We start from the raw sequence: 14,249 nt of genomic DNA, 5'->3' as shown, positions 1-14,249 counted from the left end.
TAGTAGTTACAGAAAAGTCTGGACACGATTTCAGCGAATCTGAACTATATTGTCAAGTGGCAAGCTGAACCCTAATAAACAATATATAAACATGTATCCATATACAATGTGATATCAATCTTTCTTTCTTTTTCTCGCAATCTTTTTTACTTTTTTCTTTTTAATCAGTCCTAGCATGACGATATTCTTATTCAGTGCATCCATCCATTTAATCGTCTGCTTACTTAGGACTCCATTATAATCCTTGGTCTTAAAAAACTCCACTTTTTTTATGATAAAAATATAATACTCAATTGTAATGTTTCAATCGTGATATTTTTCAACAACAATTTCAACTTAATGTTACTTAGCTTTTGCTCTGCCCTACGGGGCTCTCCGTTTCGCTATATATTATATTATATGCTTCATCAGGGGGCCAAGTAACGGATGGCAAATCACGGTGTCTTTTAACATGGCGTCTCCTGCTCATATGGCACCGGTAGTGAATGGTTTAGTAGTTAACCATTTTCTAAATACAGTACCCTCCTTATGCATATTACTGAAAACAAGGGGTTTCTATATAAATTATAGGCCTGACACTTAGCCAGCAGCAGCGAGTGTTTTGCACACTGCCGATGGAGTTAATCCCGAATATTCAAAGTCAGACCCTCCGGTTATATTTGAGTTGCTAACACATAGCTACTTAAGTCGATATTCAGCACTTAAGCAGCCATGGGTTACTGCATAATGATAGGACAGACTTATGTGATCCCATTTATGCACTAAACCTAGCCACTTAAGAAGCGAGTATCAGCACTTAAGTGGCCAAGTGAATCAGGCACTAACCTCAAATTTTAGCAGCACTTAGCTATTTAAGTGCTGCTGAAAATTAGCGGCTACAGGGCTGCTGAGGGGAGGTGGGGGGGAGGGGCAAATTTTCCCGGGCTCGACCTCCAAGGGGAGCCCGGTGGTAGTGCCACTGTGTTGGCAAGATTTCCATAGCAAGAAGGCAGAAGGCGGATCAGGCAGGCTGCTGTTGGATTGGTCTCATGCTCCTGTGTGGCCTGGCCAGGAAGCATGATACGTTAACATGCTGCCAACCCAGCCGATACACACACAAGCAGGATACCAATGCAGGCTCAAGCCTCCTGTTCTGAACGCTGCTTCACAGGTCCTTCTTCTTGACTTGTCTGGGTCCCTCCTCCTCCTGTCAGGTACTTCCTATTTCCACCATGGCTAAGAGCGAGAGGGGATGCGATAGGAAGGGAAGGATCTGTGGTGGCGGGGGGGGGGGGGGTGGTGGCATGGGGCAGCCCAGGCAGGCGGCATCAGCCCGAGCGAGGGGTGGCAGACGGCAGCCTTGCACAAGGCCCTGCCCGGTCCCAACCAAGTGATTTAACTGCTCAGCTGCCAGCTAAATATCGGCTGGCATGTGCTTTGTGTAACAAGTCCTAATAAAACGTTTTGCAGTTTTAATTGAATTATGCATTCAAATCTAGTATGTCATATAGATTTCTTAGAATCATTCAGTTAACATTATGAGCACTGGAGTACTTCTTTTTTTTTTTTTTAGAGTGTTGCAAGACTAATTGCTCGTTTACAATGACAATCTTATGATTGGTTATTAAGAAATAATCAGAGGATATGACTTTCTAGATCTCTCTTAAGCAAAGAACTAATTTTTAAATTGAGAAGTAACAGAAAAATACACCTTAGATGCTAGGTTTCTGGCAGACACCTACCTTGTAGATGGTTTTCGAACAGGAATATCATAAGCTCTAACAATGTTGACCAAAAGTTTAATGTCCCCATCTGATAGATTTTGTGCAGTGACTTTCTTTCTTTCTTTCCGTCTTGGCTTCAGTGGTCGCTTTGGTTCAGCTAATTTGAAAAGGCCAACTCCCAGCAGACTGATATGGCAAAGTAAACATTAGGATTTCTCGACAATATACACATTCGTAAACACTTTTTCCCCCCTCAGTTCCTCTTTGTTGAGATAAAGGTAGGCAAAGACGTTGCAGGTGATACCTTTTTATTTTGCACCAATTTTTCTCATTTTGAACTGACCAGATGAAGGGACAGCAACTCTTACTAACTAGTCAGAAATGTATTTAGTTCAACAGCTGCTGAAGGCAGCAGTTCACTCCTCACAAAGCAGATCTCATGACCAATTGTGGGATCAAGTAGAATTTTCCAGAGATTCCTGGGAAATTCAATTTTCACTGTGGAAGCCCAAGATTTGCCACTATGATAGCCTCACTGTTTCAGTTAAACTTACAGAAGGGAAAAAAAAACAACTGCAGACAAGGAGGTAGACTTGGTATGAATAGCGAACTGCTTTCTTCAAAAAACATATACTATAGATAGGCAGCTTTGCTTTCTTTAAAAACAAGCAGATGGGATTCCACAGCTAAGGCTGCACCATCTATCCTGGGGCGGGAGTGAGGGAGGGGGATCAGGGGATAGTTTGGATTGCCAAATGGTTTCCACCTTCTATCTGGAGTAAATGCAAAAAAAAGTACATCCAGCAATTTTTTTTCATTTGATGCCAGTAGACATTAGAAAGCATTGATAAAATGCATCATTTCCAAACAGATAGCAGACCTTCTCTTTTGGATGTACCTGGGTAGATTGACATTAAGGGGGCACAACAAAGTTAGTGATATGAAGATGTCAGTTGCCCATCCAAAGTTCATCCACTAGATCTGATTTGTAAGGTTGCAGTGAGATATTCAGTGCAGTACTCACTAGTACTACAGGCTGCCACAAGAGTTCATGGCAGTCATTTTAAGGAGCCGGCCACAATAGGCAAGAGCAAGTGGGCATCGCTCCTGCCTCTGACCCCACTGGACTACTAGGACATATCTAGGTAAGCCCAGGGAGGCCTATGATGAGGGGGGGGGGGGGGTTAGTCCTTCTAACCTTTGGGGGATGGCTCAGGAAGGAGGGAGATCAGAAGGGGGGCTTCTTCTATGCTTCAGGGCGGGGGTGACCAGAAGGGGGTTGCGAGTCTCTGTTTCAGGGAGGTGGATGGGGACAGCAACTCATTGGCCAGGACCTAGAAGTTAACTCGGCATCGGCCGATAAGCCAGGTTGACTTTGCCGCATAAATTTAGGACAACCTTTTTTCTGTTCTAACTTTATGTGGTTGCACAGCCGATTAGTAGACTGAAAATTTGCATTGCCCTAAATCCACCTCCGGACTGCCCACAAACTAGCTGGCTTCGGCATGGGCAGTTAGAGAGGATACTGTCTGGCTAAATGCTGCTGAATAACTCAATATAGGCCTGCACAAGTGATTTAAAGCTCGTTGAATATCTACCCCTACATGTCTTTTCCCAAGATTCAATAAAGGAAAAACATTTGGGCTACTTCTACAAAACTGTGCTAGCGATTAGCTGCGAACCAAATGCAACAAAGCCCATTCAATTCCTACGGGCTTCATCACACTCGGCCCTATATGAATGCCATCTGTATGTAGGAAATACATTCTCCCTAATCCATATAATACTTATCACAAAGAACAGATGAATACATTCCAGCAGTTGGTAATGGAACTCACATGGGATGGGGCCATAGTGGACATAGTTCTTACTAATGGGGAGAGTGTTTCTGATGTTATAGTAGGTGATCATCTCGCATCTAGTGATCACCAGATGGTGTGGTTTAATATTAAGATAGGTGTGGAGAGGGTTCATTCAATAGTGAAGTGCTAGACAAAAAAAAACTAACTTTATTCAGATGGAGGGATTACGTAAAGGAACTGCTGTCTGGATGGGAACATGTGGAAGAAGTTGGAAAGCAGTGAGTAAAACTGAAAGGAGCTATTTAAGGGCAACAAACCTTTTTGTAAAGAAAGTAAATAAAAGTAATAGGAAAAGGAGGCCACTTTGGTTCTCAAAAGTAGCTGAAAAGAAAAGAGGGTACCCTTTATAAACTACAAGAGATCTCAGAAAGAAGAAGACAGGTGACAATATCTGGAAAAGCTAAAAGAAGCAGGTAGAGTATTCAGGAAAGCAAATATGCAAATGGAAGAAAAAATAGCCAATATAGTAAAATGGGGGATGGGGGGGGGGGGGGGGGGGGAGAACAAGAATTTTTTTTAGACATGTTAGTGATAGGAAGAAGTACAAAAGTGGCATTGTGAGACTCAAAGGTGAAGACTCAAAGGTGAAGGGGAGAAATAGGTAGAAGCTGATAAAGGCAGAATTGATTAACAAATTTCTGTTCTGTGTTCACAGCTGAAGGGCTGGGAACAGGACCACAGAAGACAAACACGAATAGGAAAGGAGGAGTAGCGGTCAGAGTTGCCAACTCTGTAGACTTAAAGATTTCAATGTGATTTAGAACTTGAGGACATGAAATGAGGTTGAAGGGGGGCAGACTCAAGAAAAATATGTCAGGAAGTATTTTTTCATGGAGAGCGTGGTGGATACTTGGAATGCCCTCCCGCGGGAGGTGGTTGAGATGAAAACTGTAACGGAATTCAAAAATGCGTGGGATAAACATAAAGGAATCATGTTCAGAAGGAATAGATCCTCAGAAGCTTAGCGGAAATTGGGTGGCAGCACCAGTGGTTGGGAGGCGGGGCTAGTACTGGGCAGACTTCTTCGGTCTGTGCCCTGAAAATGGTAGATACAAATCAGGTAAGGTATACACAAAAAGTAGCACATATGAGTTTATCTTGTTGGGCAAACGGGATGGACCATACAGGTCTTTTTCTGACATCACCTACTATGTGTACACTTTGGAAGAAAGGTAGGAAAGGGGAATTATGATGAAACATTTAAATACTTATGTGGCATAAATACAAAGGAGGCAATTCTCTTTCAATTGAAAAGAAGGTCTGGAGTGAAGGGGCATAGGATGAAGGTGAAAAGAGATAGACTCAGAAGTAACCTGAGGAAATACTACTTCATGAAAAGGGTGGTGAATTCGTGGAATGGCCTCCCAGTGGAAATGGTGAAGATGAAAACAGCATCTGAATTCAAGAGAGCTTGGGAAAAGCACACAGGATCTCTAAGGGAATGATAAGGAGAATAGATGGCATGTATGGGCAGACTGGATAAGCTATAAGGTCTTTATCTGCCTACATGTTTCTATTAAAATAAGATAGGTAACAAAAGACACCCTTAAAGAGCCCTCCTCCCGTCACTTAACTCACCTGATAAATGGTTGCCCATCTTTACTCTTGAAAATCTAATCAGGAAAACCCAAAACCAACAAGAATACTTCAGTTTGTCCTATCTCACTGTTCACCAAGACAAAGGAAGCAAACAGGTCCAGCTGCATAACTGCAGGTTTCCTACCTCCATCCACTATGGTTCTAAGTACAGTTAACAGTGCTATCAGTACTATTTCTGCAATATTTTGGCTCCCAAATCATGACTGGGTTATATCCAGAGACGCAAAGCAGTCTAGAGATAACTTCAAGCTGCTCAGCTACAGTTGACTCTAAAACTTAAGTAGGGGATATTATCAGCAGGCCTGTAGCTTTGAAGTTTTGTACCTCCATAGTCTGACATTGCTGCTGACATACAAAATATACATAGTAACACAGTAAATGATGGCACATATGGACCTGTATGGTCCCATTCAGTCTGCCTAACAAGATGGCCAGAGTTGTACCTGCCAATCTGTGCAGATTACACCCTTTTAAGCCCTTTTTAAAGTGCTAAGGTTACTTCAGTTTTGTGTCGATTCCATCCTTCTTCTACACAGGGACCTTCTGTGCTTATCCTCTGCATTTTTGAATTCCATCATTGATCCTGTCCCCACCACCTCCACTGGGAAGGTACTGAAAAAAATCCACCACCCTCCAATAAAATGTATTTTCTGATGCTATTCCTAAGTCTACCGCACTGTAACCTCAATTCACGTCCTGCAGTTCTACTGCTTCCCCATCTCTGAAAAAGATTTCTTTGTATGTTAATAGCTTTCAAATATTTAAACATCTGTACCACATCTCCCCTGTCCCTCCTCTAGGGTATATGTATTCAGTTCTTCAAGTCTCATCTCATACTTTTTTGGTGCAAACCACATACCAATCATTTTTGTTGCTTTCTTCTGAACCACTTCCAAGGTTTTTTTTTTTTTAATGTCCTTAGTGAGAGGCATATTTTCAAAGCACTTTTGCCACTGGTTGAACAAGTTATCTTCGGAAAAAAGGTATCACCTGAAAATTGTTTGCTTACCCAAACTACTTTGTTTAACTACCACAATGGCTATATTACTTCATTCATTACTGTTTACAAAGTGCGTCGCTCTGCCATTTTACATTTTTAAATTTATTAACAGTGCTATTTTTTCCATAATTGTTCTTCTTATCATATTAGAGGGAGAGGGGTCACAATATTTTTGTTTCAAGTTTTAGGGAAACAAACACAACTTTTAGGTTTCTATTACAAGTTTAATAAAGAATCTTTAACAGTGCTTGACAGGAAATATAATTCCCCTTTGCAAAGCAAACACTATGTATAATAATCAATGAAGTCATTTGACCCTACAACACAATCCCCAAGCACCCGTGAGCTACTTTCACTGATCTAACTGATCAATAGTTGGCAGTGACATTTTCTTAGAACTGTGGACTGTCAGCAGACAGCACCCAGTATGATATATACAAAACTACACAATACATAAAATGAGGGATTTAAAGGGCTTACTCTCAGTTCAGTGATTTATTGGTCTAACCTTCATATCAATCTCTAGAGTAGGACGTTTTTGGCACTCTGTTCTTTAAAGTTAAAACTGTAATACATGTACACCTGTATACTCCTAATCAAGTATATGGGAAACCATTATGAACAACCTAAAAGGAAAAAAAAAAAAAAAAAAGAATTCTGCATTCAGAGGCCTATGTGATAAGACTGAGCATGCACGTGGTGGTGGGGGAGGGGGGAATTCTATCAGGATCAAGTATACGTATGTTTCATCATGAATTGATAATGCGTGTGAATGTTAGAAAAAGACTAGTCTTATTTATCTGCCATCATTTATGCTACTATGATGTTAGCACACATAAAAAATTAGAGATAAATGGTGAACAGCTTGTATGAAATATGGAGGTTTTTTTTTTACATAATTATAATTCATGCGTAATAGCCGATGTGAAATATGGAGTTCTTTATGGACCAGTGATTTATTTATTACATTTATATCCCATATTTTCCCACCTATTTGCAGGCTGAATGTGGCTTACATAGTACCGTAAAGGCATTCGCCAAGTCAGGTAAAGAAACAAATACAGGTGGTATTGTGGTTGAATAAGGAACATGTGTTTCAGTTACAATGGGGATCAAGGAGAGGAAAAATTATGTAGCGTCCATTACAAACTTAGGTTATGTTGTGTTGCAGAGTGCAGGCATTTATGTTGGGTCAGTAGGGTATGCCTTTTTGAACAGGTATGTTTTTAATGAGGCATGAAAGTTCTGAAGTCTTTTTATTCCTTACGGTGACTAAGCTTGCCAGATTTTTTACAAAATTTTGGTTTACTTGGTTTATTGTAACTTCTTCGGGTTGTTTGTGGTTTGCACCCTTCAGGTGTTGCAAAATTCTACTGATAGATTATCAGTTATTCACTGATGGGTCACAGAAGCCTGCATCAGGAATGTATACACAGGGCTGGTGCAAGGCTATTAGATACTCTAGTGCCCTCCCTCCTCCCCCCCCCCCCCCCCCGACAATCCAACATCTCAACTCTCCCTTTTCTTCCCCCTCACAGTCCAGCATGGAGGACAAATTGAAATCTCCTCAGCAAGCCTGCCCTTTTCCTTCAGACAAGTTAACATAGAGGGGAATAATCGAACGGCGCCGGCGAAATACATGGCCGGCGATGTATTTTGGCGGCACCGCAAACAGCTGGCCAGACCCGTATTTTCGAAAAAGATGGCCGGCCATCTTTTGTTTCGATAATACGGTTCCAGCCAGGCAAATGCCTTGGATTTGGCCGGGGTTTGAGATGGCCGGCTTCGTTTTTTAGCGATAATGGAAAGTTATGTCGGCCATCTCAAACCCCGACCAAATCCAAGGCATTTGGCCATGGGAGGAGCCAGCATTTTTAGTGCACTGGCCCCCCTTACATGGCAGGACACCAACCGGGCTCCCTAGGGGTCACTGCGGTGGACTTCAGAAAAGCTCCCACGTGCATAACTTCCTTACTTTGGGAGCTGAGCCCCCCAACCCCCCCCCCCCAAAACCCACTACTCACAAATGTACTGCACCCACTAAAACTGCTCCAGGGACCTGCATACAGCCTCTAGGGCTTATTGCTGCTGTATAACTTTGGCACACAAGTTCACACCTGAAGACTAATCTCTCTGAAAGTCCTTTCTTGAAATAAGCACGTTTACTCACAGTTAACTGCAGATCAGAGGTTGTGCCCCACTGGCAAAGAGTCCCCTGGTACTAAGATTAGCAGTAGGTCAGAGCTGGCACAATGGTGTACAATGCCCTCTTTCAGCACCATTCAAGGTAATAACTAAGTTCTCTAACGTGGGTAACACAGGAAAGGGAACTAAAAGTGGCTTATAAAAATGGCCACTACCGCATGGACTACAACAGGAAACAAAACAGGGCACACTCTGACCCAGTAAGCAGGGGGAAAGCACCAGGGGAGTAGAGCCTACCAACTACCATTACCTACACCCACCACAATGCATTGCTGATGTGACTCTGCAGTGCAAATAACAGAAAAGGTGTCACACTCACCCCAGAGCCACATCACAAGCAGGAAAAGGCTGTCGGAGGACAGAACACATTCTGCTGTCATGGAGGTGGGTACGGCATTTGAGGCTGGCATACAAGCTGGAAAAAAAGTGTTTAAAGTGGGGTTTTTTTGGTGGGAGGGGGTTAGTGACCACTGGGGGAGTACGGGGAGGTCACCTCCGCTTCCTTCCGGTGGTCATGTGGTCAGTTTGGGCACCTTTTTGAGGCTTGGTCGTGAAAATAAAAGCACCAAATAAAGCCAGCGAAATACTGCTTAACGCCGTATTTTTTTCCATTATCGGCGAAAGCCAGCTATCTGGTAGCCACGCCCATACCCGCCCATGTCCCGCCTTCACTTCGCCGCCGACACGTCCCTTTGAACTTTTGCCGGTGAGGTGACGGGAAAGCGGCGATGGTGTCAAAAAAAGCAGCTTTCGATTATACCGATTTCGCCGCTTTTCCCAGATCACCGGCCATCTCCCGATTTGTGTCAGGAAATGGCCGGCGATCACTTTCGATTATAAGCTGGATAGGGGACCAACCAGCAAGTAGCACAAACATTATACTACTTTATATTCACCTCCACTTTACTACTGAGGCCATGCTATTGATGGAAATATTTTAATATTCCCTTGTTTGGTAAAATTTATTGCACTGTATGTTAACATTTTACACGTTGCATGCAAAAGCTTGTATAAAGTTTTATTACATAGGCCTGATAATCCAGAATTTTAAATATACACAAAAGAAGCAGTAATACATTTTTAAATTGATATAAAGTATATTTTTTAAGTCATTAGGAAAAGGATTTCTGATTATACCACTAATGCTGAGTGGGTAATTTTTAAACAATGCGAGCTGTTTTCATGCTCGTGGGCACAGCAAAAAAACAAGACTTGTGGGATTGTTACATTTAATAGCATGATATATTTTTTTATTCATTTTAGGTATGTCACATTTACATGGGGATGTTTACCTCTCAAGCAAACCTTACCCCCCCCCCCCCTCCAAAGGAAGAAGGGGAAATGGGACTTGAAATACCACCTTTCTGTGGTTTTTGCAACTACATTCAAAGCGGTTTACATATTATAAATGTACTTATTTGTACCTGGGGCAATTGGAGGGTTCAGTGACTTGTCCAGAGTCACAAGGAGCTGCAGTGGGAATCAAACCCAGTTCCCTAGGAGCAAAGTCCACTGCACTAACCACTAGGCTACTTCTCCACTCCAGTATAGAAATAAGTGAGTGGGATATGTGCACATTTTCTGTAGCTTTTGTGACTAGCTTGAGAGTAGAACCCTTATTCTATACCAGAATAAAAAGAAGAGAATGTAAAGGAGAAAGAATGATAACTTGTCATGACATACCCTGGACCACCAGAACTTAGTATACAAGGAACAGCAGAAGAACAAAAGAAAAGAAAGACACGCAAAAAAAAATATTTACATTAACCATACACTGACCTCAGATTCTATATATGGTGACTAAAGTTACGAGCGAAAATCAGCATGAATAATTGATGAGCCAATCATCTCCAGTAATTGGCTACTAACAACCAATTATTGGTGTTAATTGGTCTTAATTGGGAGTTATGCACACATTGTATGGTATAACGGTGTGCACATTACTTCTATAGCGTGTTATTTCAAGGGGGCATGTTTAGGGGTGTTTTGGAAGCGTTCCTATAAGTTATGCGCATTTTTATAGAATACGCTCAAACTGTGCCTAATTTAGGCACCATCATTTACACCTGGTTTCAGCAGGCGTATTAAGTTAGGCACGGAATAGGTGCTTAGGCGGATGCCCTTTATAGAATAGTGCTCCATGCATAATTTTTTACGCCATGATTTACTGAATCTAGTCCAGAATGCAAAAAGGAGGAAACAAAAGATTTTACAACTGTCATCCTCTAACAATGTGAAGACATAGCTTAATTTAAGAATACTAAAACAAAGGTGTGTTATCTCTCTTTTGTAACAGAAATTCAGAATTTCATAAACTTTGTTATTTTAAACCCAGTATAATGGTAACCTTGAGTGTAAAACAAGGTAATCAAAACTTACGATTCTTCTGTTCGCAGGGAATTTAGTAAAATGTGTTCTTGTGTGAAAAAAGAACAATTTCATTTATACCACGTCTCTAGTCAGTAATCACAGTCCCCCCTTTTTCTTAGCATACACTCTTAACATTGGGGTAATTTGCAAAACTCTGCAGACAGCTACAAAGTCAAAAGGTACTTTTCTCTGCAGTTTCACCAATTTTCAAAGGAAAACCTTTCTAGTTGAAAAGTGCTCAGGAAAATGTACTCATAGATATATGTACCTGCTTTTTTAATATGGACACTTTTATATGGACACTTTTTCCATGAAAATAACATGTACACAAGGCATAATGAGTCTGGCCACCGTACTGCAAACCTTGCAGGTAAATTTTAACCCACGGAGTTTGCAGTATATACTACCTATACTTTCATTATTGCCTAATGAAAAATTACTCACAGATGACAGCGTTTACTGCACTTTGTGGGTAACTTTTCTGGGTAAAACAGCTCTCGTTATTCCAAGCTCTGCTCAGGATACCTCTTTACTCTGTGGATAAAATTACTCACGCTGTTCAAATACATGGGTGCTATCACCCGAAAATAACTTGGACAATAATGAAGACCCCAGTTCCTGCACATAAAATACTATTTTACACATAAAAAAATGCATTCCTTATTGCTCTCATAGTTTTGAAAAAGTAACGCTGTATGCATTGCCTCCCCCAACCTAACCTTGACTCTCCATACTGCCATCCAGCTTTCTTTCTACTCCTCCAGGCTATTCACCTTGGCCAAGTCCATCAGTAACACAGCTGGGTTGGCAAGATGAATAACCTACCAAACGTAATTCTGGGTATCCAACAAAAATCGGTTTCAAATTTCAAAATTAGCAAACTATAACAGAAACCCTAATTGGAACTTTAAAGTATTAGAAATATTCTCATTTACTCATATTGTATACATAATTACTTTTTGTAAAAAGCTCAATAAAATTGTATAAATATTTATTTGTTGTGCTCAGTTTCTTTGGTGTATTGCTGTGGACTAAAAGTCCAAGCTTTGCAGGGACACCACATTTACATCATAGCACATCCTACCTTCATCCTGATCACAATATTTAATTAAATATTGTGATCAGGATGGAGGTAGGATGTGCTATGATGTAAATGTGGTGTCCCTGCAAAGCACATCCTACCTTCATCCTGATCACAATATTTAATTAAATATTGTGATCAGGATGGAGGTAGGATGTGCTATGATGTAAATGTGGTGTCCCTGCAAAGCTTGGACTTTTAGTCCACAGCAATACACCAAAGAAACTGAGCACAACAAATAAATATTTATACAATTTTATTGAGCTTTTTACAAAAAGTAATTATGTATACAATATGAGTAAATGAGAATATTTCTAATACTTTAAAGTTCCAATTAGGGTTTCTGTTATAGTTTGCTAAAGATGAATAACCAGCAAGATGCCAGAGGTGTCATGCCTAAGATTAAAAAAACCAACCCTCTATGTACACCTTCATGCACCCCTCAGCAATGTAAAAGACATTTCCAGTTCAGAAGTCTCATTCTTATTTTCATATACTGAGACTTATCCTTTTGTGGACCATCCAATGGAGCCTCATAGTTGCCTCCTGACTTAGAGCTATGCTTTGCCCTTTTTTTTTTTTTTTAAATTAGTTTTGTGGTATTCCGCTCTTCTCTGTGTTAACATATGTTTTCAAAATGAGTCTAACAAGCATGATGATTATAGTGATAATGTAATCCCTGGGATTTATGGGAGGAGCAGATAGGCCTCTTAAAAAATACAGAAATAGATCATTTACGAGATATTGTAAGTAGGGTTACCATATGTCCGGATTTACCCGGATGGGTTTTGCCAGTCCGCCCGTTTGTCTGGATTTCTGGACAAACGGGTGGGCGGGCCTATCCAAACCTGTGGATGTCACAGATACACACTTATAAATAGCTGCTTTTTCAAAAGTGCTACTTGGATGTGTAGGGCCATTGGCACATAAAAACCCACTGTTTACACAAGTAAATGCCATATAACCATTCTAAAATAAATAGCAAACCAACATTATGCTCATAAAATTCTATATAGGTGCTTATTTTCCGCTCAAAATCTAAACACCTACTGACTGAAAACAAGCACCTACATAAGGCCCCTAAATTGAGCTGAGCATCCACCAAACACTGGATATATTATTACTGAATTAACAAGCATCTCATGCTGAAATGTTGCAATGAAATGGATCTAAACTCTCATTATCTAAGCTTACATAGTTTCTGGGAAATCTTAGTAAGCTGCACCAGTATGTAATTTAATAAAAAGCAAATTGTACATAAAGGAGTACATTTTTACATTGGGAGTTATGCTGATTGTATAGGCCGTATGGAAACAGGTTTTGCTGAATATCCCATTTGTGGATTTTCAGTCACCTGAAAGTATGAGCATATTTTCACAACGTGGGTTTGAAAATTGGTTGAATTAGTACAGGCTGAAAAGAACAGTACATTGCCAGTTAGGTGCCCTCTTGAAAATTTAACTGAAAGCATACACAATGAAGTGTTATTACCTTACCCAAGGGTAGGAATTTCTTCTTCAACAACCATGTCAGATAGAATGAAATGGTGCTTTGCAATTAGGAATCTGTTCATCACGGATTCTCTAACCTGAAAGCAATACATGACTTCAGTTTCATATTCATGAATTTAATACATGTAAGAATGAAATTGGTTCAAATAAATGTGCATGCAAGTATGGATGGAAAATATTTAGAAAATTTGGACACCAACCAAAAACCATTTTTGTAATGATTAATTTTTATCAGTTTTAATTTTGATTTTGCTCCTTTATGCAAGATTTTGTTTTTTCTATTTTTGTTTTTGCTTTATAACTTTTTGATTTGTTTTGTCATTCTTGACTATTTTTCTTTGGAGTTTTTAATTTAGTTTTCTCTAACAAATATTTTTGGTGACAACTTGATTTTTTCTTTCTTTGGAAGGCAGCCTGGAAATGAATAGAAATGGGCTTGGGGCATGGAGAGATAGAGTTGAATTCTAATCTAGAGTTGAATTCAGTTAAATTTGTAATGCCTTGTTGTGTGGATTACCACGTGGAGAATGCTGCACCTCGATTGCTTACTAGAGCAAGTGAGTTTGAGAATATTACCCTACATATGAAAGAACTGCATTGGCTGCCCATTGCCTGGCAGATTCAATTTAAACTGCTGGTATTGGTCTTTAAGGCACTGCATGATGAGGCTCCTCGTATTGTGGTTCAAAAATTGCAGAAGTATCAACAAACAAGATCCTTGTGACCGCAGGATCAAGAATTGTTGATTGTTCCTTCTGTCTGCAGTATTCAACTGCAGGCTGATTATGTGCAGATTTTTTTCCATTGTCGGACCTCAATTGTGGAATGCTTTGTCTCCTTCTGTAAGGCAATTGATTTCTTTGGTGGTATTTAAGAAACAGATAAAGGCTTTGCTGTTTCAGAGAGCTTTCTCTGAAA

General features: G+C 40.3%; 1 protein-coding gene across 5 annotated transcripts in view; it reads right to left on the bottom strand.

The window, feature by feature from the left end:
- Nucleotides 1-14,249, bottom strand: part of CC2D2A (coiled-coil and C2 domain containing 2A) — a 237,142-nt gene that overhangs the window by 102,759 nt on the left and 120,134 nt on the right. For 4 of the 5 annotated variants that reach the window (XR_003940710.1, XM_030191203.1, XM_030191204.1 and 1 more), the window contains exons 22-23: nucleotides 13,317-13,408; nucleotides 1,722-1,889 (exon numbers count right to left, since the gene is read on the bottom strand). Coding sequence is in view for 4 of the 5 variants with exons in the window: in XM_030191203.1 (XP_030047063.1) it covers nucleotides 1,722-1,889; nucleotides 13,317-13,408 (260 nt within the window). In the remaining variant the exon portion in view is untranslated. The remainder of the gene's footprint in view (nucleotides 1-1,721; nucleotides 1,890-13,316; nucleotides 13,409-14,249) is intronic. The other variant, XM_030191206.1, reaches the window with a different exon arrangement.

The sequence above is a fragment of the Microcaecilia unicolor genome, chromosome 2 (genome assembly GCF_901765095.1).
Source record: "Microcaecilia unicolor chromosome 2, aMicUni1.1, whole genome shotgun sequence".
Taxonomy (NCBI): Eukaryota; Metazoa; Chordata; class Amphibia; order Gymnophiona; family Siphonopidae; genus Microcaecilia; species Microcaecilia unicolor.
The sequence above is the reverse complement of the archived record's forward strand: the minus strand, read 5'-3'. Positions and strand labels throughout refer to the sequence as shown.